Genomic DNA, 27827 nt, shown 5'->3' with positions numbered 1-27827 from the left:
GATGCGCACTTTAGACTACGAAGATCGTGTATTGCAACAACATGTTTTCTCTTATTCATTGGTAACATTTTTCATCTTAAAACACAATAAAAATCATTATTAGCAGTCCTAACGGACAACAAAATAATATATATTTATCATATATGACAATTTTATTACGGAACCTCCAGTCAAATGGGGAAACATAGTCACCATAAGAGTACATCTTTCGTTAAACTTGCTTGGCTTCAAGGGATCCTAAATGTAGTTCCAAGGTCTTCACTTAAGTGTTGAGTAAGTATTTAATCCTTTTTATGGATTTATGTGTTATTTCCACGAGTTACAGTCACGTACAAGTCATAGGTATTTTATATTATGCGTCACTTGATGGAGCGATGTCATGTTTTAACCTTAACTCGCTAGAGCTGGCTAATGCTAATGTAGCATTTGTACACAATCTGATCAGGTGTCAATGTTAATTTTCATTTCTGGGGTGGGATTCATGACATGAGCTAAGCAGTTCACAATGAGAGAGTGGTGGCTCCACGTAGGATTGATGTGCATCCCGCTGCTGGCCGTCTACCTGCACATCCCACCGCCTCAGCTGTCACCTGCCCTCCTGAAGTGGCACAATGCCGGCCGAGGCTTCACCTTTAGGGGGAAAGAAATTTTCTACAGAGGTGACACACACATTCTTTTCTTAATGTATTTGTCCCCATTAAGCCATTTGATTTTATTAAACAGATCCATCTGGTGATATTTAATAGGGGCCCCTGAATGACCCTTATTTTACTTTATTCACATATTTAAATCATTGTCTGATCTGATTAAATATATTCTACTCGATATATACTCAAAAACATATTAAATATTTCAAATACATGGTTTTTTCCCCCCTTTTTTTTTGCACAACTCCAGCTCCTGTCTTAGCAGAGAATGGTTTGACCCCGCTCTGGCGCACTCAAGGGTACACTACGTGCATGCCCTGAAGTAGGAAATTAAAATCTTTCATTGTTATAAACTCTAAACATGGTGAGTCGTCATGAATCAGGTGCACAGAAAAGGGAAAAAAATGAAGATCATAGAGGTGAATGAGGAAAAAAAAAATTTTTTTTTAAGGGGGACAAGAAGTCAGAAAATTAGAGCTAAAGTTGGCTGTGGACGGTGATGTTGATAAGTGAACAACAGCCGCTAGCACTGAACAGTTTACATTCGCAATCACTGTGACCAAAGCCCGATTTGAATCCGTCACCTGCTGCTTGTAGCCTATTGAGCTGCGGTATGACAAGACATGCTGCTCGCGTAGAGCCGAGTAGAGAGGTGGTGATGGGAGTGAGGTGATGGGATCAGGGATATGTTAGTCTGTGGGGAGCAGGTGCGCGAGGCTGAACAGACTCTGGTCCGGGGGCTGGATTTTTCTTGGGTTAACAACCTAGCCATGCCCTCCAATGAGCGTGAGCTTGCTCAAAAACCGGATTTCACTGATGTTATAAATGACTTCGCTGTCAAAACATCTAGGTGCATCATTGTTTGAGGGCTTGATAACCCCAGGGATGTAGATGGGGCAGGCACAGGATATTTAGTCATACTGTTTTGTACCTTAGCAGGCAGGCATAGCACTCTCAGTTGTATTGTATTGTAGCCTACATGGGACAATAGATGGAAATTGTTTATATTGTGTCACATCACATTACGGTCTGTTAAATTTAACTGTCCATCTCAAATTTGAAAATCTACACTGTCATGGCTTGCAAAGCGTTAAAAGTACTGCGTACGTTGTCGTGACAAGCCGGTGGCAGGGGTGATGTCCCCGGGCCCATGCAAGTCTGTTGACAGACCTGTTCACATGCAATATTGACAACAATAGACCTCATCTTGCAGTGCTATTGACAGCAGGGAGCGAATTGCAGGTTCTTTGATTCATTTTCCCCTTGCATCTTCTCCAGACTCGCATGGCGCCTTAGGAAGCGCCGATATAGTCCTCCTCCTCCATGGCTTTCCCACATCCAGCTACGACTGGAACAAGGTCCGAGCATCCCGGCCTGTTTTGCTTGGGGGAAAAAAATCATTTTAAACCATTCAACATGTCACAACAGATTTGGGAGCCGCTAACTCAGCGCTTCAACCGGGTCATAGCACTGGACTTCTTGGGCTTCGGATTCAGCGACAAGCCTGTAAGTGAATCGTCAATCAATCGGATCAGTCTCAGATGTAACATTTTCCTTCTCTGCTCAGCGACCGCACAAGTACTCAATCTTCGAGCAAGCCAGTGCGGTGGAGGCGCTGGTGGCCCATTTGGGTCTGGCCAACCAGCGCATCAACCTGCTGTCACATGATTACGGCGATACAGTAGCCCTAGAGCTGCTATACAGGTCCAAGATGGTTACTTTCTGCTGTGGTCAAACACGTACACGTTGTACATTCTGTGCTTTCCCATTTGAACAGGAGTGACCTGAACCGCACGGGTCATTTGACCATCAACAGCCTTTGCCTCTCCAATGGAGGTATTGAGTTGAAGTGTGTTCTTCCATTTCTGAGTCATTTTGACCGATTCCTGCTTCGAACAGGTTTGTTCCCAGAAACCCACCACCCTCGCCTGCTGCAGATGGTAAGTCTCTGTTACAAATCTAGGTTAGTACAACCCTTTGGAATTGCCAGTCTCGGACGAGGGCTCACTCAGACATTTTATTATGTAGAGCAAACTCAGGGGGGGAAAAAAAAGCTTGAAAGAACAGTTTGTTAAAAAATGCAACTCTTTAGCATTCAGAAACACTAAAAGAAATGAATCAAAAACATTGTGGTGCTCAGTAAATGTTACTTTAATAGAGCAAGTGCAGGGAGATATAGAATCTAGAGCTGAAACAAAAACTCGAGTAACTCGAGTTTAAAAACTGATCCGAGTAATTTTATCCACCTCGAGTAATCGTTTATTTTGACAGCTCTAAGCATCACGTTTCGCTCGGACTACTTTTAATGCGGGACAACACGCTGATGTCACGTGCGTAGAGGAAGAAGCAATAAAACAATATAAAAAACATTTCAGCAGCCGACAGCCGCTCCAAACTACGCCGACGTTGCTAAAAACTAGCCTGCATGATGTTAAGTTGGTAGCAGGTAGCATCTGATGAGTCTCATAGAGATCCCATGTATGTTGAACTAAATGCGAAATGACAGACTCGGCCGCGTCTGGGCAGCGTTAATAAACAGCCGCCATCTTAAAGCAGTAGAGCGCTAAGCGCTAATAAAGAGCGCTAAACGCTAATAAATAAGATTAACGTTACTGTCTGAGTCACTAGCTCACGTAACGTTAGCCCTGCGGAGGGCTAGGTTTCTATTAATTATGACCACTTTCGATGCGTGGCTAACGTGTCTTACATACAGGCTTTAACATAACATAGCTTTGTGGAGTGATGAGGGTGTAAAATAAAAACTCAATAATGCTAACTATCAATTTTAGCTTAGTAGTCATTGCTGAATAAAACACCAAGTAGCACTGGTCCCTAATGTGCTCCAATACAGCTTACAGTTTAGAGTAGCGTAAAACTTAACTAGAACTTAAAAATGGCTTGACACAAATAGAAATTTAATTGAAACACGTGGGAAAAAAATCCTAACTTTTAAGTGATGTGTGTTATCAAGCGTAATGGCATTTTTAGGTATATATAAAAAATTTTTAAATAAGATCTTAAGGTTTTTTGAGTGAAAGCAGTGAATTTGTCTTTCTTTTTAATTCTAGTTACATCTGAGATGCAATTGTTGGCTGTTTTCAACAATATACATCGAAAATAAAGACTGACTGAAAATGGTTCAAGATTAGATGAAATGTCTTGTTTTCTCATGTATATTTATAATTGCTCTTCACCTAAAAATATATTTGTTTTATCCGATTAATCGATAGAATTTTCAGTCGATTACTAAAATATTCGATAGCTGCAGCCCTAATAGAATCACTCCACTTCAAGTAGAAAATACAGACACCCAATTTCCTTTCCTTAAGTGGGCCCCCTGCCTCAGATCTGGTCATTGGTCAGCAGTTAAAAACAGTGCAGTTATCACACCTAGGACTGCTGGACTAAGTGAATTCACAAGAGTCATGGCTCCAACAAGACAGGTCTCCAGACTAAGGAGAGGATTATCAAACTTCTTGAAGAAGATATGGTTGCTAAAGATGTAGGCTGTTCACAGTCAGCTGTATCAAAAATCTGGACCAAGTACAAACAGCATGGAGAGGTTGTTAAAGTTAAGCGTACTGGTAGACACCCAAACGTCATGACAAACAACTATAGGCCATATGTCTTGAAAACAAGATGTACAACAAGACAAAGAAATGGGAGGAAGCTGGAGTCAAGGTATGTGACAGAACTGTGCAAAATCGCCAGAAGGAAATGGGATTTTCATACAGGAAAGCTAAAAGGAAACCATCATTGACACTTAAACAGAAAATAACAAGACTGCAATGGGCTAAGGAGAGGCAATCATGGACTAAATGACTGGATGTAAGTTATTTTCAGTGAGGAGTCAAGAATCTGCATCGGACAAGGGGATGATGCTGGAACTTTTGTTTGGTGCAGTACCAGTGAGATTTACAAATGCCTCAGAGACTGCAAGCTAGTGCTTACTTTGGAAATAAGGTGCCGGATCGCAAAGTACATATGACAGCGCAGACATATGTTAAATGGTGCTGAAAACAAAACGCTAATGCCTTCTTGCAATGCTGTGGGACTTTTCCTTCTTTTCTGACTTGTTTTAAACCATCTTCCTTCTTTTTGGAAAAAAAGACAGTAAATGCAACTGTCTTTTTGGCATGTTGAAATACCGTTTGATCCTGGCTGCTTGCTCCTAGATGCCGCAATTTTTTTTTTTTTTTTTTTTAATGCCAGAGGCGTGATTCGTTGGCCCAGCTTTTCAGTGCCTCAACAAATCTGACTCTTTCAAATGACAATTTTTTACAAACATGCAATTCTTGGGATTTGTCGTGTAAACGAATTTATGCATATTATTTATTTTTTTCTATAATGTCCGTAACTACGTGTAATATTCTGATATGTTTTCCGAGGCACCCTGAAGTGCACGCAACGTTACTGTTGTTTTGGTCACGTGATACGGGAGTGCAATAGAGAAGCACAGCATGCAGAGAGCCCCAAGCTGTGTTCATACTGTTAGCTCAATGTGCTTGTAAAGAAACAGTTGTCAGCACGTCGTGTGTTCGATACCTTTGCCAAGAAGAAGCTCAAAACTACTACACTATGTATGCAGGATCCGTTTAAGAGACACTGGGACTGGAGAGCTGTGAGTAGTAGGAAGCGAGGGGGAGACGAGCGAGAAGCAAAAGTTTGCGGTCGAATGTGGCGGCAGTCTGCTATTATTTTGTTTGTTTTATTGTTGGACCCAATTAAGTGGAGAAAGCCATCAATGACTCCTCTTTCCCCCCAACGTTTTTATATTATTATTTTATAAGCACGAGAGGTGCCAGAGCTGCCCAAATAAGTCACGGAAAACAGGGAGGCCAAAATCAAGAGGTGCCGGATCTTGTTCTGGCAAGATCCGGCTCAAATTAACCCCCGCTGCAAGCTGTCATAGAAGCCAGGGGTGGTGCTCCGAAAATACTACAGATGTGTTTTGATTGTCATTTCTTTGTTTCTCATGATTCCATATACAGTAGGGGAAATAAGTATTTAGTCAACCACTAATTGTGCAAGTTATCCCACTTGAAAATATGAGAGAGGCCTGTCCTGTAATTGTCAACATGGGTAAACCTCAACTATGAGAGAATGTGGGAAAAAAACAGAAAATCACATTGTTTGATTTTTAGAGACTATTTGCAAATCATGGTGGAAAATAAGTGTATAATCAATACCAAAATTTCATCTCAATACTTTGTTATGTACCCTGTGTTGGCAATAACTGAGGCCATATGTTTTCTGTAACTCTATACAAGCTTTTCACACACTGTTGCTGGTATTTTGGCCCATTCCTCCGTGCAGATCTCCTCTAGAGCAGTGCTGCTTTCGGGCTGTCGTTGGGCAACACAGATTTTCAACTCCCTCCACAGATTTTCTATGGGGTTGAGATCTGGAGACTAGCTAGGCCACGCCAAAACCTTAAAATGCTTCTTACGAAGCCACTCCTTTGTAGCCCTGGCTGTGTTTGGGATCATTGTCATGCTGAAAGACCCAGCCACGTCTCATCTTTAATGCCCTTCCTGATGGAAGGAAATTTTCACTCAAAATCTCTCGATACATGGCCCCATTCATTCTTTCCTTTACACAGATCAGTTGTCCTGGTCCCTTTGCAGAAAAAAAGCCCCAAAGCATGACGTTTCCACCCCCGTGCTTCACAGTGGGTATGGTGTTCTTCAGATGCAATTCAGTATTCTTTCTCTACCAAACACGAGAACCTGTGTTTCTACCAAAAAGTTCTATACCATAACACATTTTCCCGGTCCTCTTCTGAATCATCCAAATGCTCTCAAGCGAACCGCAGACGGGCCTGGATGTGTACTTTCTTCAGCGGGGAGACATCTGGCAGTGCAGGATTTGAGTCCCTGGCAGCGCATTGTGTTACTGATGGTAGCCTTTGTTAGTGTGGTCCCAGCTCTCTGTAGGTCATTCACTGGGTCCCCCAGTGTGGTTCTGGGATTATTGCTCACAGTTTTTATCATTTTGACACCATAGGGTGAGGACTGAGGACGGAGTTGAAAGTCCATGTTGCCCAACGACAGCCCCGATACATCATTGCTCTAGAAGAGATCTGCATGGAGGGATGGGCCAAAATACCAGCAAGTGTGTGAAAAGCTTGTGAAGCGTTCCAGAAAACGTTTGGCCTCCGTTATTGCAAACAAAGAGTACATAAAGTATTGAGATGAACTTTTAGTATTGGTATTATTTTCCACTATGATTTGCAAATAAATTCTTTAAAAATCAGACCCCCCCCCCCCCACACACACACACACACACATTCCGTCTCTCATGGTTGAGGTTTACCCATATTGACAATTACAGTCCTCTAATATTTTCAAGTGGGAGAACTTGCACAATTCGTGGTTGACTAAATACTTATTTGCCCCGCTGTACATTTCCTTGCACCTGCTCTACAAAAGTAACATTTACTGACCACCACAATGTTTTTCATTTCTTTTAGTGTTTTTGAATGCTAAAGAGTTGCACTTTTGAACTAATTCAATATTTTTTCAAGATTTTCCATCAGAGTTTGTTCGACATAATAAAATGTCCCGAGTGAGTGTTCATCAGAGATTGGTGATTCCATACTTTTTGCTAGGGTTTGCATCACTTAAATATCCGTTTTGTCTCGTAAAAGCTTCTCAAGGACTCATCGTTTTTGGCTCCCGTCCTCATGCGGCTCACGAACTACATCATCTTCCAGAAGGGGTTCGCATTCATTTCATTCTTCGACAAACACGCAAAACAAACCACGCCTGACTGCTATTTTCACCTCTCAGGATCGGCGAAGTCTTTGGACCGTACACTCAGCCGACAGACGCGGAGTTCTGGGACATGTGGACCAGTTTACGCTATAATGATGGCAACCTAGTTTTGGACAGGTGTTTCATAGGGGTGACTTGAGTTGAATATTGGAATTAGCAGCTTTTAAACTTCTATTTTTATCTTTGTCAGTGTTCTCCAGTACATCAACCAGAGGTTAAAGCACAGAGAAAGATGGGTCGGCGCGCTCACTTCCACCTTCGTGCCACGTAGGTGACATCACACTACATCCTGTCCCGCATGTCCTCTTTCCTATCTGACATCCTGCTTTTCCAGTGCACTTGATATACGGCCCGCTGGACCCGGTTAACCCCCACCCACAATTTGTCCGCCTTTACCAGTGAGTCTCACCTTTTTCGGCTGTCGCGTTCTAGTTTAGGTGACACGTGTGCTTTACCCGCAGGAAGCTGGTACGGAGGTCGACGGTCAGCGTTTTGGACGAGCACATAAGTCATTACCCGCAGCTTGAAGACCCTACGGGTTTCCTCAACGCTTATTTTAACTTCATTCACTCGTTTTGAACCTGACTGAAGATGTCAAGAGCCCGATGAGCAAATAAATAGTTTTGTAACAAAGTTTCCCGGAATGAATATTTATTTCGCTTAACTTTTTCCAGTCCATTGACGATGACAGACATCCAAAATGAATCACGAATACACATGCGATCTATTTGAACCGGACGTCATTTTAGCCCACGGATGCCAGGATGACGTCGACAACGGTTTCGTCGTCGCTGCGGACGGTCACCTGCATGGTGACGCCGTCGGCCAGCGCCAGACGAGCGCGGACGAGTGTGTCGTGACCTCCTCGGAAAACACCTGGGAAGTAAAAAAATAAGATTCAATCTGTAATAAAACCAGCGAAAAATGTGTTTCTTCAATGTAACGTACCAGCAAGGAAGAGGATGTGCGAGTTCTTGTTTTCCGGTACTTTGTCCGAGCGTTCGCATGGTTGCATTCCCAAGAAGTTGACGATGTTTTTCACCGCCTCTGTAGGAACAACAACAAAAAAACGTTCAAAGACATTTTAAGGATTATGTCAGGTATTCACGTACCGTCCAGAGTGCGTACGGACGCCAGCGCGAACGTCTCCTCTTTCTCAAACTCGTCTCCCACTTCTTCCCACGCCGCCCCGAAGTTGGGCTTTAGAACCTTCTGTATGTGGTCCGCCACGGTCACTTCCAAGTCCTCCAACTGCAGAAGAGGAAACCGAAGAATGGCGAAACAACTTGACGGCACTATGTTACTTACCACATACTCGTCGTCGTAACCGTCGTCGTCCGGCTCTCCCGTGTTGGGGTCGCAGTCTCTGACCAGATATTTCATCGTGCAGCTGAACGTACATGACACCGCCGTGGGGTCATCTTCAGGCAGGCGCACTAGCGTGTAGCACGAGCCGGGCTGGCTGTATGGGAGGCTGGCGGCGGGAATGTATTGGAGCACCTCGTACGACTCCGACGGCTCCATTTGCACAAGAACCTGTCAAGACGAGCGGCACATTGGTTAACGGCGAGGGATCGATCGAGGGTATTGTGAGAAACGAGAGACTGTGAGAACAAAAAGTGGTATTTGGTATGTGGCAAAATGGATTTTGCTGTGTGGTAAATTTGATTTTGCCGTGTGGCTTTTTTTTTTGCCGTGTGGCAAATTTGATTTTGCCGTGTGGCATTTTTTTGCCGTGCGGCAAATTTGATTTTGCCAAGTGGCATTTTTTCCCCTATGTGGCAAATTTGATTTTGCCAAGTGGCATTTTTTCCCCTATGTGGCAAATTTGATTTTGCCAAGTGGCATTTTTTCCCCTATGTGGCAAATTTGATTTTGCCAAGTGGCATTTTTTCCCCTATGCGGCAAATTTGATTTTGCCAAGTGGCTTTTTTTTGCCATGCGGCAAAACTGATTTTGACATGCGGCATTTTTTTTGCCATGCGGCAAAACGGATTTTGACATGCGGCATTTTTTTTTCCATGCGGCAAAACGGATTTTGACATGTGGCATTTTTTTTGCCATGCGGCAAAACGGATTTTGACATGTGGCATTTTTTTTGCCATGCGGCAAAACGGATTTTGACATGTGGCATTTTTTTTGCCATGCGGCAAAACGGATTTTGACATGTGGCATTTTTTTTGCCATGCGGCAAAACGGATTTTGCCATGTGGCATTTTTTTTGCCATGCGGCAAATTTGATTTTGCCATGTGGCATTTTTGCCATGCGGCAAATTTTGATTTTGCCATGTGGCATTTTTGCCATGCGGCAAATTTGATTTTGACGTGGCATTTTTTTGCCATGCGGCAAAATGGATTTAGACGTGGCATTTTTTTTGCCATGTGGCAAATTTGATTTTGCCAAGTGGCATTTTTCCCCTATGTGGCAAATTTAATTTTGCCAAGTGGCATTTTTCCCCTATGTGGCAAATTTGATTTTGCCAAGTGGCATTTTTTTTGCCATGTGGCAAATTTGATTTTGCCATGTGGCATTTTTTTTGCCATGTGGCAAATTTGATTTTGCCAAGTGGCATTTTTTTGCCATGCGGCAAAATGTGGCAAAATGGATTTTGCCATATGGCATTTTTTTGCCATGTGGCAAAATGGATTTTGCCATGTGGCAAACTTGATGTTGCCATGTGGCATTTTTCCCCATGTGGCAAAATTTGCCATGTGGCATTTTTTTGGCCATATGGCAAAATTCTTTTGAGATATGGCCAAAAAAATGTGGCTTTTGACCCCCAGGAGGCAAAATTTTGCCATGTGGCATTTTTTTGCCATGTGGCAAACTTCATGTTGCCATGTGGCGTTTGTGGCCTTGTTTAGGTGCCAGTGGAATATTAATGCGCGGAAATGGTCAAAAATCACAGGCACACACGTTTTTCTGCCATTTGATACTAATGGAAAATTTGGACGTTCATAGCAGTCAATGGCATAGCCTTACTTGTGTGCCAGTTGAATGTCAATTCACTGTAATGGTAAGTGTATAGTCAAATCACAGGCACACGTTTTTCTGCCATTTAATATGAATGGGAAATTTGGATGTGCATGGCCTGCAAAAATGCCATATAACCCAAAACATGTCAAAATCAATTTTCCCACATAGCAAATACCACTTTTTGTTCTCGGCCCTGCTGAAACTGAAGCCGGAACCTTCTGAAGGAGCTGGTCGTTGAGCGTGTTGGTGCAGTCGAACTGGAACACCATGTGTCTGGAGAAGGTGTGTTTGATGCAGCGGACCACGTATTCCGTCTCTGCTTCCGTCAGCTGGACTGGCTCGGCCGACTTGAAGAGCGGGCCGAGACCTTGAAACTCCGGGATGGCCGCCAGTTGTTCTGTGAGCAGACAAAGTTGCAATGACGTCACAACAAGTCAACAATCCAGCAACGCTCTTTGGAGACCAAGTATTCACCTTGATAGATGTCCTGGCGTGATGGAGCCAGCTTTTCTGGGAGCTTGCTCGTCGCCGCCGGAGTGATTTCTGAGAAGAACGGATGTGTTTAAAGGTGGAATCTAAGCAGGACAAAAAAATTAACTGACCTGTTTTTTGTTCTGTGATGGGCGTTGTGGCGAGAGGAACAGACTTCATGTCGAAGGGTTTCTCTGAAGGATCCAGAGTGTACTGGTGCAGTGACTTCTCAAGACCCGGGACGGATACAGACAAACCTGAACATGACGATGTGAGAGCCATGTCATTTGCTTAGGTTTTTTTTTTTTTTTTTACCCAATGGCTACCATTGATGAAAATTAGACATCCAATCAATTTGGACTGAGACACCCTTCCAGCTCAAACTGAGTAGACATCTACAAGTGATAAACTCATTTAAATTTAAAGAAGAATTAAAAGAGCCACATGAGCCTGTCGCAATAACAGGTAATGGTAGGCGATATATTGTATTATAAATTATTGCTGTTAAGCAATATTATTGTCATTATTTTTAACCAATTCAACCACTAATGTACAGACAATACATCATAATAAACCACCCATTCATATGCAATAAATTGTTATTCTTAAATGAAACTAACTATATTATAAAAATTAAAACAATGCATTACAAGTCATTTGAAAGCTACGGTGGTATGAAAAAGTATCTGAACCTTTTGAAATTTCTCACATTTCTCCATAAAATCACCAAATGTGATCTGATCTTTGTCAAAACCATACAGATGAAAAAAACTGCTTCAACTAAAACCACCCAAACAAAGGTTTTCATATTTTAATGAGAATAGTATGCAAACAATGACAGAAGGGGGAAAAAAATAAGGAATATCTGCCTAAGGAGACTTGAAGAGCAATCAAAACCAATTTTTACCAAACAATTTAAGTCAGGTGTGTGTCCAATCACTGATGTGTGGTTTAAAGCTGCCCGGCCCACTATAAAACACACCTGGCAAGAATTGTCTTCATGAGAAGCATTGTCTGATGTGCATCACTGCTCGGTCAAAAGAGCAGTCTGAAGACATGCCATCAAGGATTGTTGATTTGTATAAAGTTGGTAAAGGATACAGAACCCTCTCTAAAAGTCTGGATGTTCATCAATCGACAGTCCGAGAAGATATCTACAAATGGAAAGAGTTTGGCACTGTTGCTTCTTTCCCAAGGAGTGGCCGTCCACCAAAGATGATGCCAAGAGTTCAGCGCAGAATACTCAGCTAAAAAAAGAACCCTAGAGTGTCTGCTAAAGACTTACAGAAATCACTGGCACAGTCCAATATCTCTGTGCACACATCAACTATATGTAAAACTATGGCCAAAAATAGTGTTCATGGGAGGACTCCACAGAGGAAGCCACTGCCGTCTTAAAAAAAAAAAAAAAGTTGCTCGTTTAATGTTGGAAAAAAGGCACTTGGTCACTCCACAGAAGTTTTGGCAAAATATTTTTTGTACTAATGAAACCAAAGTTGAATTGTTTGGGGCTAACACAACGTCAAGTGTTGAGGAAAAATGGAACAGCTGACAAATATCAAGACCTCATCCCCCACCGTGAAGCATGGAGGAGGGAGCATCATGGTTTGGGGCAGTTTTGCTTCCTCAGGGCCTGGACAACTTGCAATCATTATTTATCAGGATGTTTTGCAGGAAAACCTGAGGCCGTCTGTCAGACAGTTGAAGCTAAAAAGAGGAGGGATGCTGCTACAAGACAATGATCCAAAACACAGAAGTAAATCAACTTCGGAATGGTTTCAGAAGAACAAAATACATGTTCTGGAGTGGCCAAGTCAAATTACAGACTTAAACCCCACTGAGATGCTGTGGCATGACCTAAAGACAGCGATTCATAACAGATATCCCAGAAATCTGACTGAACTACAGCAGTTTTGTAGAGAAGGGGCCAAGATTATTCCTGATTGATGTGCCAGACTGATCTGTAGCTACAGGAAGCATCTGGTTGAAGTTATTGCTGCCAAAGGCGGCCACAAAATATTAAATGTGATGGTTCACTAACTTATTTTTCACCTCCTTCTGTCATCGTTTGCATACTATCCATATCAAAATATGAAAACCTATAAATGTTTGCGTGGTTTTAGTTCACTTTTTTCATCTGTGTGATTTTGACAGATCATATCACATTTTATGGTGATTTTATGCAGAAATGTGAGAAATTCCAAAAGGTTCAGATACTTTTTCATAGCACTGTAACAGCGATAGCCATTTTTAGTGTATTAAAACTACATAACCACAAAAAAACTTGTTTTTACATTTTACACAGCGTAACAGCATTATTCTAAAACAAAATATAATGTCATCCAGTTGCAGATGTTGGTCTTTCAATGAACGGAAGCTTTAAGTGTGTCAGCCTGTGAGTGCTTTGTGACAGCGGATGAAAACCTATAGACCCTACCCACCGACGTCACAAAATCACGTGATCGCTGTATTGTTCCGCCCCCTTGTCCGTCATTTTGTGTCTGTATTATCAATGGTCTCAATTGATCGAGCAATTTATAATGCATTTCATGGAAGACCCGGTGCTTTCGGATGCCGTGAACTCACTTGATGTGTTGCATAAAAGGCGTTATGTGGAAAAGCTTCAGTTTATCTATTCGCCAGATCCATATTTGATGCCTAAATCGATGTTTTTCGACCCGCCGTCTTCGCCGTATTTGCCTGACATCTGCTAGCTACCCTGATATGTACAACTATGTTGTCCACACAAAATCAGCCTATTCTCACGAAAGTTTGAAAAACTTTAAGAGCTTGGAGGCTTATAAATACTTCGTTGCTGGTTGGGTGAAACAGGTCCTCGTCCACGAAAATTCGGCAGGAATCTATCTTGTGCTTGGAAAGGTGAGTTACGAAATTTTCAATTCAAAATCTTTTGTTCTTGCTAACATCCACTGTCAAGTCTAATGTATTTCATGTCATTTAATGGAGCTAGGGCTTTTAATGTTTATATGGTTTAGCGATAGCACTCGCACTACATACATACGTGTATGTTGTCGGCGATTAGCCTAGCAATGATCTTAATTGTGGTTGTCAGCCCAAAACCCTCTAAATATATATTAAATGCATCTTACCAGATATAAAATGACTACTACATAATCTGTGGTAATCGTTTGGAGCCCAGTTTTCTCGTCGAAATGCAGCAGCCCATCTCGCTCTCTCCTCTCCGGGTCTCTCGGAATCCGGTAGAACTTCAAGTCTCTCCGTCTATCTTCTCTGTTATTGCAATCGACCGCCACATACGCCTTCACCATTTTGATTATTAATGTTAACGAGCAGAAAAACACGCCGTAAATAGGAGGAATGTACGTAGCCGTAACAGGTAGTCACGATGTGTTGACGGACAATTGGGCGGCACCAGTCAGGAGGCTGGAGTTGTGACGTCACGTGGGTAGGGTCTATAAATGTTTGGGTGGCTTTAGTTTAAAGCGGATATTGTTTTTTCACCTGTATGATTTTGACAGCTCACATTTGATGGGGATTTTGGCCGTCAAAAGTGTGATACAAAATGACTCGTTTTGTCCAGCAAAGTGCACATTTTAGCAAATTTGAAGACGAATTATTCACTGCCAATCAGATTTGTCCTAATAGGTGTCATTTCAAAGCAATTCGTAGTATAGTATCTGAGATTAACTCCAGTAATAATTACTTACATGTTGAACATGACGCGTCTTTATGTTGAAATGTTCACCGGAAGTACCTTTGCTAAGATGCTAACCTTAAGCTTTACGCTGTAAAACAAGGGCACTTCTCTTTTTGCCATGCATGTGGTGTCAGATATATTTTTTTCTTTTTCGCATTGTTTGCAAATGCCGTGTTAATGTATGAAGTGTAGAGGTGGGAATCTTTGGGTACCTAACGATTCGATTACGATTCAGAGGCTCCGATTCGATTATAAATCGATTATTGATGTCACCCAAACCCCCTCTTTTAATGTCTGTACATTAGTTCCAAAATAGTTTAAAAATCCTATTAGGCTAAACCAAACTATTATTTACGTATCAGGTTAACAGTTAAAAACTAGGGCTTTCAAAATGATCGCGTTAACGGGCGGTAATTAATTTTTAAAATTAATCTCGTTAAAATATTTGACGGTTTAACTCACATGCCCTGCTCAAACAGATTAAAATGACAGCACAGTGTCATGTGCACTTGTAACTTGTGTTTTTTGGTGTTTCTTTGCCCTCTGCTGGCGCTTGGATGGGACTGATTTTATGGGTTTCAGCACCATGAGCATGGTGTAATTATTGACATCAACAATGGCAAACAATGGTTTATTTTTTGATTTAAAATTTTTACATATTTTGTCAAAACGAAAACATTAAGAGGGGTTTTAATATAAAATTTCTTTAACTTGCACTAAATTTTATCTTTTAAGAACTACAAGTCTTTCTATCCATGGATCGCTTTAACAGAATGTTAATAATGTTAATGCCATCCTGTTGATTTATTGTTTTAATAAACAAATACAGTACCTATGTACAGTATGTTGAATGTATATATATCCGTCTTGTGTCTTATCTTTCCATTCCAACAATAATTTACAGAAAAATATGGCCTATTTTAGAGATGGTTTGAATTGCGATTAATTTTTAAGCCGTGATTAACTCGATTAAAAATTTTAATCGTTTGACAGCCCTATTAAAAACAATAAAATAGTCAACTCCCCATTCTGTATCAGCAGCTTTAAAACTACATTCAATTAATTTAATGATGTGAATCAACTGTTAAAGTTGATAAAATTTCTCCCGTTATTCCATAACTTCCCTTCCGTCTACTTACAACATGTCAAAGTTTTAAAACTGTTTCATTATTTAAAGACCTATTCAAGTCAAGATTTTGCTTATTTAGGAGTATTTCAGATAAAAAGTTAATTACGTTCGCTACAACAGAGCCTTCAAGAGAAGTCTACTGCTTTAAGATGGTGGCTGCTTACAATGCGGCAACTATTAAACGGCAAGCCTGTCGTTTCGCATCTAGTTCTTTTTATATGTTCTAACACCGCAGTTGTCTGTCATTTAGCATCTAGTTCTGCATATATGTGATATCTACTATAGCCGTATGTGGCCGTATGTTTGCAGCAACTGGGCGTTGTTTGATCCAGCTGTCGGCCGCAGTCAGGTATTTTTGTTTTTTTATCTAGCGGCATGAGTTGAACATGATATTTGCTCTCGGTCCGTTCCTCATTCGTCCTGAAGACTGCACTGACTGTGTTTTAGTTCTGCTTTACCTGGTATAATTCAATAATCGGAATTTGGATGTTTGTGAATCGTTCTCGAATCTTCCACGGCCAAATCGCGAATAATCCAAGAATCGGAAATTTCGCGCGCCTCTATTGAAGTGTCCATTTTTATCTGCAATTTTGCGTTTTGGAGAGGATTGCCAGTGTTTTATAGCAGGCTAAAGTGCTTAGCACATTGTCTTTTTTCCGTTAGCCGCAATGCTAACATTTTACAATGTTTAATAAAGATCTGTTAGCTAATTTTGTATATCTGAACTTTTAATTCTATAGCGTGTTGATGACCAATAAACATTATGTAAGGAACAGGAGTTTCATATGCAATCACCATGCATGTGTGCCGAACAAATTCACAAATGTACGCACACATCTGGCAATAAAACGCAGCTGGGAAAATTCCCGCCCAATAAATCGATTCATTGCATATCGCGACAGGCTTACACACGATTGGACGTCTATCAACGCCAACGACAGTGCAAATCTCATCTCACCGTTGAAGATGTAGGCGGCATTGAGCGCTTTCTGCTTCTGCTGCAGCACGTTCATGTAGAACGTCGCTCTGTCACGCACCTCGTCGTCGCTGTCCATCATGCACCTGAACAATCACGATTTGTTTTCGTTTGTCCGGAAGTAAACATCCAGCGTTTATTTAAAAAAAACAAAAAAGTACCTCTGCATGAGAACCAGAACACTTGGCAGAAGGTCGTCGTTCTGAGCTCCGAATTTGGCCAAAGCGCTGACAGCCGCTAATAAAAAGAAAAATATTTGAAATTATGGAAACAAAAAAAAACTTTTGTGAAGACGTCGAAAAGTGTGTCTGACCGGCTCGCACGGCCTCGCTCTCCAGCACCACTCTGTTGAAGATGAAGCGGATGTATTTGGACGGCTGCGGGGTGCGCGGCCCCTCCTTTCCCAGCAGGTGCAGAATCTTGGTGGCTAGCACCGTGTGTTCGCAGTCCTCGATGAACTCGCACAGGTGCGCCAGGCCCGTTTCTTTACTCTCGGGGTTCTCCTCGATAATGCCGATGATGCAATCCACGATGGCGCGCTTGTACTCAAAGCCGCCCTGAATGCGGAAAGCTCGTGAGCGTTAAAACGACATTTCCGGAGTAGCACGTTTGCGGCTTACGTCGTCTCTCAGCATGTTGGAAAGGAAGTTCATCATGACGCCGTGTTTCCTGGGATACTTCTGACACAGAGCGCTGATGGCTTGCACCACCACCACCTGGAACAAAAAGCAGATGTCAACTTGCGAGCTAGCAAACCAGAAGCCGCTTTTCTTTACCTTGAACTCGTCGGAGATCTCCGAGACGAAGGAAGAAATCTGCTTCATTAGTCGGTCCACGCTGCTCTCGCTGCCCGTCTTCAGCAGTGTGGTGATGGCGAGCGTAGCGATGCTGCGGTTGGAATCCGTGATCAGGTTCTCCAGGTCCAGGTTGCACGCCGTCACGGCCGACGGATGCTTCATCGCAACCTGGCGGACGGGAGCGGGAGGCACAATGTCAGCAGTCCAAATTATTATCGTTTAGGCGAGGGGTCGAGTACCTTGTTGAGGGTCCTGACTGCGGCGTATCTCAGTGCAGCTTTGGGGGAACTGCAGAAGAGCTGTAACACTTTAAAAAGATAAAAATTAATCAGGCATGAAAATGAGTCACGGGTTAAAAAAGTCCCAAAACGTCCCAAACAAGTAATTTTCTCCTTATTAGTCAGTGTCTATTTTTCAGATTAGACGACTAATATTTTGTTTCCCCCTGTTTTTAACTAATTTAGCAAGGAAATTGTTGATGAAGCTTAATACCATATTGGCCCGAATATAAGACTTAGTTTTTTTGCATTGAAATAAGACTGAAAAAGTGGGTGTCCTCTTATATTCGCGGTCTAGACGTTATACCCATTCACGACGCTAGATGGCGCCAGAAATCATTGAAACGTTCTATCATGACAAACCTCAGCTACTCTCAAACTCAACCAGTTTTCATTATCTTAATGCGATGTTTTTCCTTATTCAGATTTGTTTCAAGATTACAGTTATACTTAGACTTCACTTCGATGGTTAATGCAGCTATTGCAATTTTGTTGTTTTATCACAATAGATTGTTTTTTTTTTTTTTTTTACATTTCAAAAACCAGAAGCCATTCATTTACCAATGTGATTGCACTTTAGTTTACATATTTAAATGTTCAGATATTAAGATTTGAATGAGGCAAAATAACATGCTTTTTCTCTCAAATATATTCTTATAATCATTTGTTTCAGATGTACTGTAATTATTTTCTGGATAAAAATTAATTTGGTGTTCAAAAAGTCTTTTTGCCAAACTTGAGTCTTGAAAAAGAGGGGGTCGTCTTATAATCAGGGCCAGCTTATATTCGGGCCAATACGGTAATTTAGCAATGAAATTGTTGATGAACCTTATCAATTCACAAAAATATTTTGGAACACTTAAAATCTTTATGAAAGTACCAATAAACACATAACAATAAATCACAAATAAACAATGAGGTCAAATGCTGATAGGATTAAGTAGAGCAAAAGAATGGAATGTAAAACAGATTCAGAACACTGACTTTGCCTTTCCAACATGATTCAAAACAATTAAAAAAATATCTAGCATTAATATTATAGTATACTACTATTTATCAAAGTATAATAATTATTCATTGCCAATCCAATTTTTCTTAAAGGGTGTCATTTTAAAGCTATTCTTCGTGTAGAATCTGATTTCTTAAGTATGTGGGATTAGCTCCAGAAATCGTAATTTATATAACAAACATGACGTGCTTTTATTTTGTAATGTTCACCGGAAGTACGTTCGCTAAACCGCTAACCGTAAGCTTTACACTCCGCAAAAAAAAGCTCTTTTTGTAATTGCATGTAATCAATTTTTTTTCCATTTTTTTCGTTTGCAAATGCTGTTAACCATTGATTTTTCATGTTTGAAGTGTCACCTTTTAACCGCAAGTTTGCGTTTTGGAGAAGACTGCCGGTGTTTTATAGCAGGCTAAAGTAGGTTGTATTTTTTCCCCATTAGCCTCAATGTAGCAATGTTAACGTTTACAGAGTTTAATATAGATGTGTTTCCTTCTTTTGTATGTCTGACCTTTAATTCTACTAGTGCTGCAACGATTAATCGATTAACTCGAGTATTCGATTAGAAAAAAACAAATTAAAATTTTGCTGCTTTGAGTATTCGTTTGAAGTGATGCTGTAATGGTTTATTTTGAAAGTGTTTGCATTTAGTTTTATTGATTTGGGTGGATACACTGCCTTCTAGTCTGCCTCAATTCACATGGCTGAATCCATGTGCTCCCTGTTAAGACCAACATAAGCTAAATTTTGTTTGAGCTAATTTTTTTTTTTTAGTCATTCGTAATTTAGTTTATAGGTGTATTTAGCCTATTTTTGTAGGAGTATGTGTCTTAACCATTTGTTAAGAGCATTGTAAAAAAGTTTGCGTTTTATAGCATTTAAACTAGCGGACTTTTGCGATGTAAGTAAGGCAATTGTTCTTTTGTTGTACATATATCCTCATTTATTTATTTTTTTTTATAACATTTGAGGCTCAGCTCAGGTATTTCAATTTTTCATGTTCCTTATTCGATAACTCGATTATTCGAACTAATGGTTTATCGATTAATCGACTACTAAAATAATCAATAGCTGCACCCCTAAATTCTACGGCTTGTTGATGACCAATAAACATCTGTGAACGGAACTGGAGTCTCATATGCCCTCAGAACGCACGCACAACGCAGCCGTGAAAAATTACCGCCCTACTTTTTATTTACCGAGCGATAAATGGACTCATTGCAGATCACAACAGGCTGAGCAACTTCAATAAAACATGTCGTTAGTTAGATGGATGGACTTAAAATCTGCCAGCTTGTAATCGTCTCCTGTCGTCTTCCAAAATTACGACGGCGCTTTCAGTGTTCATTCACGGCAGACGTCATGCAGCCAAGCTTGGCATTGAAGAGACCGGACACAGTGTACCCGCCTTTGTTTCGTTGAAATAAGTCAATGTTTTGGCCACTGTGGTGCGCTTTTTTGACTTTGTGCAGCTTTCCCCGCTTACATACCAAGACTCCGACATTAAAACAATCTCCCGACACCCCACCCCCTTCAAAAATTTTCTCCTTGGATCTACACAATTCAAGTACGTCACCCTTTTTGACTTCAAAAAAGCGAATTTCGCCAAAAGGTGGGATTTTCATGCTTGATAAATGTTAACAAATAGATCAGCCATTTGTTTAGCTGCACATCGACACTCACCGGACACAGCGGGGGCCAGCTCCCTAGCCGTGCAGTTGGGCATGTGAACAATGGCGGAGGCGGCTTCGTACACGACCATCTCGTTCTTGTTCCTCAGGCAGCTCTCGATGAAGTCAAACAAGGGGCTGTCGTGACTGCGCGCAAAAAAATGAAAAAAAAAAAAAGCGGCATATTAACTCATTTGCTCGCGAAAACACAAATACGTTCTATTTTTAATTCTTTCAGTGTTCCAAAAACATAGTTTTTTATGTTTTTTTTTCACAAGAGACATCTCTAGGTTCTGATGCAACTTTGCTCCAAAGCACAATGCTCAAAATCAATTTTAAAGCAATAAAACTGGCCACTGGAGGGTAGTAGCGCATTAGGTAACTCATATCGGACCGTGAAAGGAAATGAATGAAGAGAAATAGTCAGGAAAGGGAAGTTGGAAGAAGCAAGAAGCGTGACAAAAATGTGGAGAACGATGGAAAGCACAAGGCACATGCCCCACACAAGTTCCCGAGGTGAATTCTGTTATGAGATAGTGGTCACTACAAAAGAAAGATTAAAAAAAAAAAAAATCTTGATGAGACAGGACAGGCGGTGATGAGGGGAAAAATTTACCCCGTCTGCCATTACATCCGCGGCCACAACAGCGTCATCTCTCAGTTTAATAGTTATGTGTAAATAAATTGTTACTTTGCCATCAAAAGCTCTATTTGTCTTGTTGTTTATGCTATTTTGTAGAAGGAAAACATTTAAATGTTTGGGATGTCACAAAAGCAAAAAAATAGCTGTGTTAAAGTCAAAGTTATGTTTGAAATGTATGCTTTACAAAAAGCTCAATTTCTCTGGTTGTTCATTAGAAAATTGCTCAAACTAAGCTATTTTCTAATGCTAATTTCTAAAGAATGGAAAACGATATGAACCAACTTTTTTTCCTGCTGAAAGAATAGAGTCTAAATCTTTTGGTGGGTTCCATGTTTATATAGCAATTGAACAATTTTCTTGGGCCTTGCAAAATCAGTCAAAATCCTGCAAAACGGCTGGGAGCGAAGGGGGTTCAGGTGAAAATGGCTGGGAGTGAATGACTTAAGAATCGAATCTGTCATCTGCGACATTCTTACCCTCCTTCCGTCTCATCCAGAAGCTTGCTGGCAATGCGGATCAGCATACAGTAAGCAAAGGGCGACTTGAGGCCCGACTTTGTGAATTTGTTGAGCATCTTAGTCACGGCCAGGCGATCATTCTTCCTCAAGTGATATAATAGGCCCAGAGCATGGTACTGGAACACATTTTGAGTTATCTTTAAATGGTGAACTGCATGACGACGATCATTGTGCAGTTAAGTGCGCTCACCTGAACCATGATGTTATCGCTTGAAGCCGCCTCCTGCGCTTCGTTAACCCAACGTTTCACGACGTCGTAGCTCATCCTCACCATGTGCTGAAACATTATCGCTATTAAAATCTTGACCTGAAAAACGACTATTTGACCAGAGCGCGTCTCACCAGTGAGGATACCAAAGCCGAGCTGGACACACTCGGCACCTTGTCGACGATGGCCTGCTTCATGTATCTCTCGATGGCCTGCAGCATGGTGGTCTGATCGGCAGCCATTTTGAGTGTCATTTCTTGTTTAATTGTAAAAAGTGTCTTAAAAGTCGAATGCTACTTACATCGGTGATCCTGCAAAGAGCTCTGATGGCAGGTCCTCTGTACACGTCATCCTTGCCAGTCATGTCTTTGGTAAGACTGCACAGAACAGCAACCAATGAGTGAAACACAAACATACGTGTTGGCCTCATTTAAGCATTAAAATCGAACCTGCTGGTGACAATGATGACGTCCTCAGAGATGTTGGCCATCTCCTTAATAGTCAAGTAGCACATCCTCCTCAGTGTTTGCTAATAGGACATAATAAAAATTAGGTTTCTTCATACCATGCATGCATTTTGAAACATGAAAAAAATCAATGGGAGAAATTAGCCGCTACTGCATTGGCATCATAGTTCGCAATATTTACGTAACATAAATGCTAACTGCATGTTTTTTTTTTTGCTTTTAATCAAGAATCAAGACTTTTACGTCCATATCTATAAAAAAAGTTCGGGGAATTAAGAGTTTATTCACACAAATTTTCACCGTAAAAGCTGTTTAAATAAGGCGGTCGCGAGCTACATTCCCGAACAGATTAGCATTGTACTTCGACATATTTACGTAAAATAAATGCTAACTGCACGTTTTTTGCTTTTAACCAAGAATAGAGACTGTTCTAGGTGCAAATCTATAAACTATTCGGGGATTTAAGCATTTATTCACAATAACTCTCATCGGAAAACCTCTGTTTACATAAGGCGGCCGCTAGCTACATTCACTAACAGACTAGCATTGTACTTCGACATATTTACGTAAAATAAGTGCTACCTGCACAGTTTTTTTTTTTGCTTTTACCTTTCCACACCTATGAAGAATTCAGAAATTTAAGCATTTATTCACAAGAATTTTCATCAGAAAACCTGTTTACTTAAGGCGGCCGCTAGCTACATTCACTAACAGACTGGCATTGTAGTTCGACATAATTACATAAAATAAATGCTAACTGCACGCATGTTTTTTTTGCGTTTAACCAAGAATCGAAACTGTTTTACGTCCATATCTAAAGAATTCAGGGATTTAAGCATTATTCACAAGAATTTTCACAGGAAAAGCTGTTTTCATTAGGCGGCCGCTACATTTGCTAATTGACTAGCATCATAGTTCCAATATTTACGTAAAATAAATGCTAACTGCATGTTTTTTTTTTTTTGCTTTTAACCAAGAATGGAGACTGTTTTACGACCATGTCTATAAAGAAATCAGGTATTTAAGCATTTATTTACAAGAATTTTTACCGGAAAAGCTCTGTTTACATAAGGCAGCCGCTAGCTTCATTCACTAACAGACTAGCATTGTACTTCGACATATTTATGTAAAATAAATGCTAACTGCACTTTTTTTTTTTTTGCTTATACCTTTCCATATCTATAAAGAATTCAGAGATTTAAGCATTTATTCACAAGAATTTTCATCGGGAAACCTCCGTTTACATAAGGCGGCCGCTAGCTACATTCAATAACAGACTAGCATTGTAGTTCGACATAAATACGTAAAATAAATGCTAACTGCACATTTTATTTTTTTGCTTTTAACCAAGAATCGAGACTGTTTTAAGTCCATATCTATAAAGTGTTCGGGGATTTAAGCATTTATTCACAAGAATTTTCACCCTAGAAGCTGTTTACATAAGGTGGCCGCTAGCTACATTCCTGAACAGACTAGGATTATACTTCGACATAATTACGTAAAATAAATGGTTACAGCAGGTTTTTGTTTTTAACCAAGAATCGAGACTGTTTTACGTCCATATCTATAAAGAATTCAGGGATTTAAGCATTTATTCACAAGAATTTTCAATGTAAACAGCTCTTTGCTGTAAGGCTGTCGCCACATTGACTAACAGACTAGCATCGTAGTTCAACATATTTACGAAAAATAAGTGCTAACTGCTGTTTTGCTTTGTTTTGCTTTTAACCAAGAATCGAGACTGTTTTACGTCCATTATTCACAAGAATTTTCACAGGAAAAGCTGTTTTCATCAGGCGGCCGCTTCATTTGCCAACTGACCAGCGTCGTAGTTCGCAATATTTATGTAAAATAATTGCTAACTGCACGTTTTTTTGTTTTTTTTTTTGCTTTTTAACCAAGAATCGAGCCTAACGTCCATATCTATAAAGTATTCGGGGATTTAAGCATTTATTCACAAGAACTTTCAATGGAAAAGCTCTGTTTACATAAGGCAGCCACTAGCTACATTCACTAACAGACTATCATTGCACTTCGACATATTTACATAAAATAAATGCTAATTGCATCTTTTTCCTGATTTTCCTTTCCATATCTATAAAGAATTCTGGGAATTAAGCATTTATTCACAAGAATTTTCACCAGAAAAGCTCTGTTTACATAAGGCCGCCACTAGCTACATTCCCTAACAAACCAGCATTGAACTTCGACATAACTACGTAAAATAAATGCTAACCGCACGTTTTTTGCTTTTAACCAAGAATCAAGACTGTTTTACATTCATACCTATAAAGAATTCGGGGATTTAAGCATTTATTCACAAGAATGTTCAACGTAAAAAGCTCTTTGTTGTAAGGCTGCCACCACATTGGCTAACAGACTAGCATCATAGTTCGACATATTTACGAAAAATAAGTGCTAACTGTGCGTTTTTTGTTGTTGTTGCTGCTGCTTTTAACCTAGAGTCAAGACTGTTTTACGTCCATATCTATAAAGAATTCGGGGATTTAAGCATTCACAATAATTTTCACCGGAAAAAAAGCTGTTTACATACGGCCGCTAGCTACATTCACTAACAGACTAGCATTGTACTTTGACATTTTTACGTAAAATACATGCTAACTGCTCGGTTTTTTTTTTTGCTTTTAACCAAGAATTGAGACTGATTTACGTCCATATCTAAACAATTCAGGGATTCAAACATTTATACAAAATAATTTTTAACGGAAAAAGCTCCGTCTACGATTCTACTTGGTCAGCTTTGACAGCCTCTCCAACAATGCAGGACCCCTGTTTATCGTCCCCGCGCTCCTTCTCCCGTCAATACATTATGAAGTTTATGGCTGAATGGTCTTACGTCATTGGATTGGAAGAGCCTGGTCATGGCAAAGAATGCCTCCGTAGCTTCGGTGGTCCCAAAATGTTCGCCCTGAAATCAATAAAAGTCCATTCATGTGAGAGGAGGTGCAAAATAACACTGTGTTAGTCTTCCCAACCTGGTTGAGGAGGTAAATGATTTTGGTGAGGATATGCAGGCATCTCCGCGGGTTGATGGGTGTCTCGTTGAAAATGCGAGCCTGGGGACAGACATAAGAATAGCTTATTATATGGAGCTTTGCTATTGCAAATGCCCAGATAGTAAATTTCTATTTTTTTTTTTTTAATGGCATTTCTTCAGCGTGCTGCACAGCCCGGACTGCTTGATCTTTCAAATATCAAAATGACCAGAATTTTTCCGTGACACAGGGACTTTTTCAAACAACCACGAAAATTTTTCCATTCGTTCGTAAACGTCAATTTTTCGGGGGGAAAAAAATTTCAAGATGTATCTAGCCCTAAATTTTTTTTAACCAAATCACATAATTTGGACGTAAAATTCCTGGACGGTGAGGGGTATAAAAGTTGTATACAGAATTTTCCAAATCCTTATGGTCCCCGCAAAATTTGCCAAAAATTGTCCCCTTCATTTATAATGGAATGCCTAATTATATGGGGCTTTGCTATAGTCAAGGCCCAGAAAGTAAAATTCTATTTTTTTTTTTTTTTGAATGGCGTTTCTTTGGTGCGCGTCTCACAGCCCGAACAGTTTGACCGATCGGCACCGTTCGAATATCGAAACGACCAGAATTTTTGCACGACGCAGGGACTTTTTCGAACGACCATGAAAAATTTTCCATTCACCCGTAAACACCTATTTTTCCTTTTTCTTGGACATGCCTCACCATTTAGCCAATGGGCACCGCTCACACATGAACACGACCCAAATTTTTGAGAGCCCACATATCAATAGGACGTGTCCCGCAAATGTCCCTGATTCTACTGACGCATATGGCAGTCGATGCCACTGACGGCCACGGACGTCCAAATTTCCTATTAATTTCCAAAGGCATTTACTTTGGTTAATTCCATTGACTGCCATGTATGTCAATTCTATTGACGCCAATGTACTTGGATTCCATTGACGTATATATAAGTCGATGACATTGATGGCCATGGAAGTCCAAAATTCCCATTCATTTCCAATGGCATTTACTTTGGTTAATTCCATTGACTGCCATGTATGTCAATTCTATCGATGCTGACGCATATGTCAGCCATTGATAGTCATGGACGTCCAAATTTCCCATTCATTTATCAATAGTATCTGTCCCCCTAAGTGTCCCCAAATCAACCTGGGCGGGGCTAAGATCTGCATCTCCACACAGCAAAGCCCCATCGTGATTTTTCCAGAAATAGTTATTAGTTTGTTTAAATTTTCATTTGTTAATTGCTTAACTAAGAACGTTTGTAAATGGGCAACATACTTCTTGCAAAACGGCACTCTTCTCCAGATGCTGGAAAGGGTTTGAGCCACTTCCTGAAAGACAAGGCAGACATAAAAACACGAAAATAAAATTTTAATACAAAACAGACAACAGTCTCGATTACCGCGACTCATTTAAATAGAATTACCGAGTTGTTTTGTCAAAAGAGTCATCAAAGTATCTATTAGACGACATGATTTCACCCCGACAGCTCATTTGAAGCTAGCAGCACCTATCAATTTGTTAGCACGACGAACGCTAGCCTCCACGTTCTAAAACTTACCGTTCGCTCTCGCCATTACGAGAACAACGTTCAAAACTCACCAGACTCTTCGTCTTTCTTGTCAAACTTTTTTATCATCGTGTCGAAATTGACTGACGTGCGGAAATCGTGCAATTTCGAGGGCGCAAGCAAACGCTTCCACGTAGTCAGAATTAAAACGGATTTCCGGTAGTTGTCTTGCTTTTGTAGTTTTTTTAAAGTAGCTGATGGCAAACAACTTACTAGCGCACTACCGCCACCACGAGTGTGGAGTGTGAACATGCTCAATAATATGTACTGGAGCTGGCGTACAGCTACGACAGGGGATGCAGTTGCTCAAAATTCCCACAGGAGGGCAACCGTGAGACCTTAATTTCGTGTTTTGTCAGTTTTTAAGAAATTCCTCACGGTTTATAAAAAAACAAATGTACTCTTAGAAATGAAATTTTTCATATTGAAATACTGCATCGGTATGAGAGCAAAAACAGCATGTTTTTATCGGTTACGAACGCCAAAAACAGATCCGCGATGGGCATCTCTCCCTCGTTTAAGATATCGTCAGTTGCCTAAATAAACGGGTTTGCTGCCCACAAAACGACTTTTTTGCCGTACTTTTTGTGCAGTACTTTAGTATGATTTTTGCTGCATCCAAACTGTACGTTTTCATTGAGAACGACTGAGAAATTGCTTTAAAAATTGACAAAATACAAATTTTTTGGCTCACGGTGCCCCTCCTGTGGGGATTTTTTGCAACTGCATCCACTGTCGTGGCCGTAAATCACCTACTGTAATAGCTACCAGTGGTCGCAATAACGTGGCGTCGATGCCGTAAAATAATTAATAGATTTCAGATTAGTATTAACTTTTAACAGTACGACGGGTCCGCTGACCTCTTGGTTAAAAAAAAATAATAGAAAAAAAAAAAAAAAAAAACACACACACAAAAAAACTACATAATACACAAAATTAAAATAGTTATGTTGCGAGCATGAAAAATGAATATATATATATATATATAT

At 40.4% G+C, this 27827-nt stretch overlaps 2 protein-coding genes across 5 annotated transcripts; one reads left to right on the top strand and one right to left on the bottom strand.

The window, feature by feature from the left end:
* Positions 1–41: 41 nt before the first annotated feature.
* Positions 42–8135, top strand: mest (mesoderm specific transcript). Of its 4 annotated transcripts, none has more exons than XM_057855653.1 (12): positions 46–273; positions 492–659; positions 1926–2005; positions 2076–2153; positions 2215–2351; positions 2425–2483; positions 2547–2587; positions 7297–7367; positions 7439–7540; positions 7614–7690; positions 7758–7821; positions 7885–8135. In XM_057855653.1, exons 2-12 carry the CDS (start codon positions 506–508, stop codon positions 8000–8002), a joined length of 981 nt encoding a protein of 326 aa, XP_057711636.1. In that variant the 5' UTR covers positions 46–273; positions 492–505; the 3' UTR covers positions 8003–8135. The 4 variants fall into 4 exon arrangements, with proteins under 4 accessions (XP_057711638.1, XP_057711636.1, XP_057711637.1 ...); XM_057855654.1 differs by having other exon boundaries at positions 497–659; positions 7885–8134; XM_057855652.1 differs by having other exon boundaries at positions 47–274; positions 472–659; positions 7885–8132.
* Positions 8058–27029, bottom strand: copg2 (COPI coat complex subunit gamma 2). The gene is made up of 23 exons (XM_057855651.1): positions 26871–27029; positions 26547–26599; positions 25239–25319; positions 25100–25171; positions 22225–22304; positions 22077–22152; positions 21910–22002; positions 21758–21844; positions 21526–21683; positions 20420–20553; positions 17692–17759; positions 17432–17620; positions 17276–17371; positions 16969–17212; positions 16817–16892; positions 16638–16741; positions 11003–11128; positions 10875–10943; positions 10616–10797; positions 8732–8959; positions 8536–8674; positions 8372–8470; positions 8058–8299 (listed from the first exon to the last, which is right to left on the bottom strand). The coding sequence occupies exons 1-23, from the start codon at positions 26905–26907 to the stop codon at positions 8169–8171; spliced, it is 2622 nt and encodes an 873-aa protein (XP_057711634.1). The 5' UTR covers positions 26908–27029; the 3' UTR covers positions 8058–8168.
* Between the last annotated feature and the right edge of the window lie 798 nt (positions 27030–27827).

Source organism: Corythoichthys intestinalis, chromosome 13, assembly GCF_030265065.1.
Source record: "Corythoichthys intestinalis isolate RoL2023-P3 chromosome 13, ASM3026506v1, whole genome shotgun sequence".
In the NCBI taxonomy this organism is placed as follows: domain Eukaryota; kingdom Metazoa; phylum Chordata; class Actinopteri; order Syngnathiformes; family Syngnathidae; genus Corythoichthys; species Corythoichthys intestinalis.
Note: the sequence above shows the minus strand (reverse complement) of the source record. Positions and strands in the feature narration are given on the sequence as shown.

Excerpts from the sequence above, each read along its gene's own strand:
- mest (XM_057855653.1), top strand. The coding sequence starts at position 506 with ATGAGAGAGTGGTGGCTCCACGTAGGATTGATGTGCATCCCGCTGCTG. Across the intron at positions 2,588-7,296 it reads ACCCTCGCCTGCTGCAGATG|CTTCTCAAGGACTCATCGTT; the intron begins GTAAGTCTCTGT and ends GTCTCGTAAAAG. Across the intron at positions 7,368-7,438 it reads TACATCATCTTCCAGAAGGG|GATCGGCGAAGTCTTTGGAC; the intron begins GTTCGCATTCAT and ends TTCACCTCTCAG.
- copg2 (XM_057855651.1), bottom strand. The coding sequence starts at position 26,907 with ATGATAAAAAAGTTTGACAAGAAAGACGAAGAGTCTG. Across the intron at positions 8,960-10,615 it reads ACGACCAGCTCCTTCAGAAG|GTTCTTGTGCAAATGGAGCC; the intron begins GTTCCGGCTTCA and ends TCGTCTTGACAG. Across the intron at positions 8,300-8,371 it reads GCACATCCTCTTCCTTGCTG|GTGTTTTCCGAGGAGGTCAC; the intron begins GTACGTTACATT and ends TTTACTTCCCAG.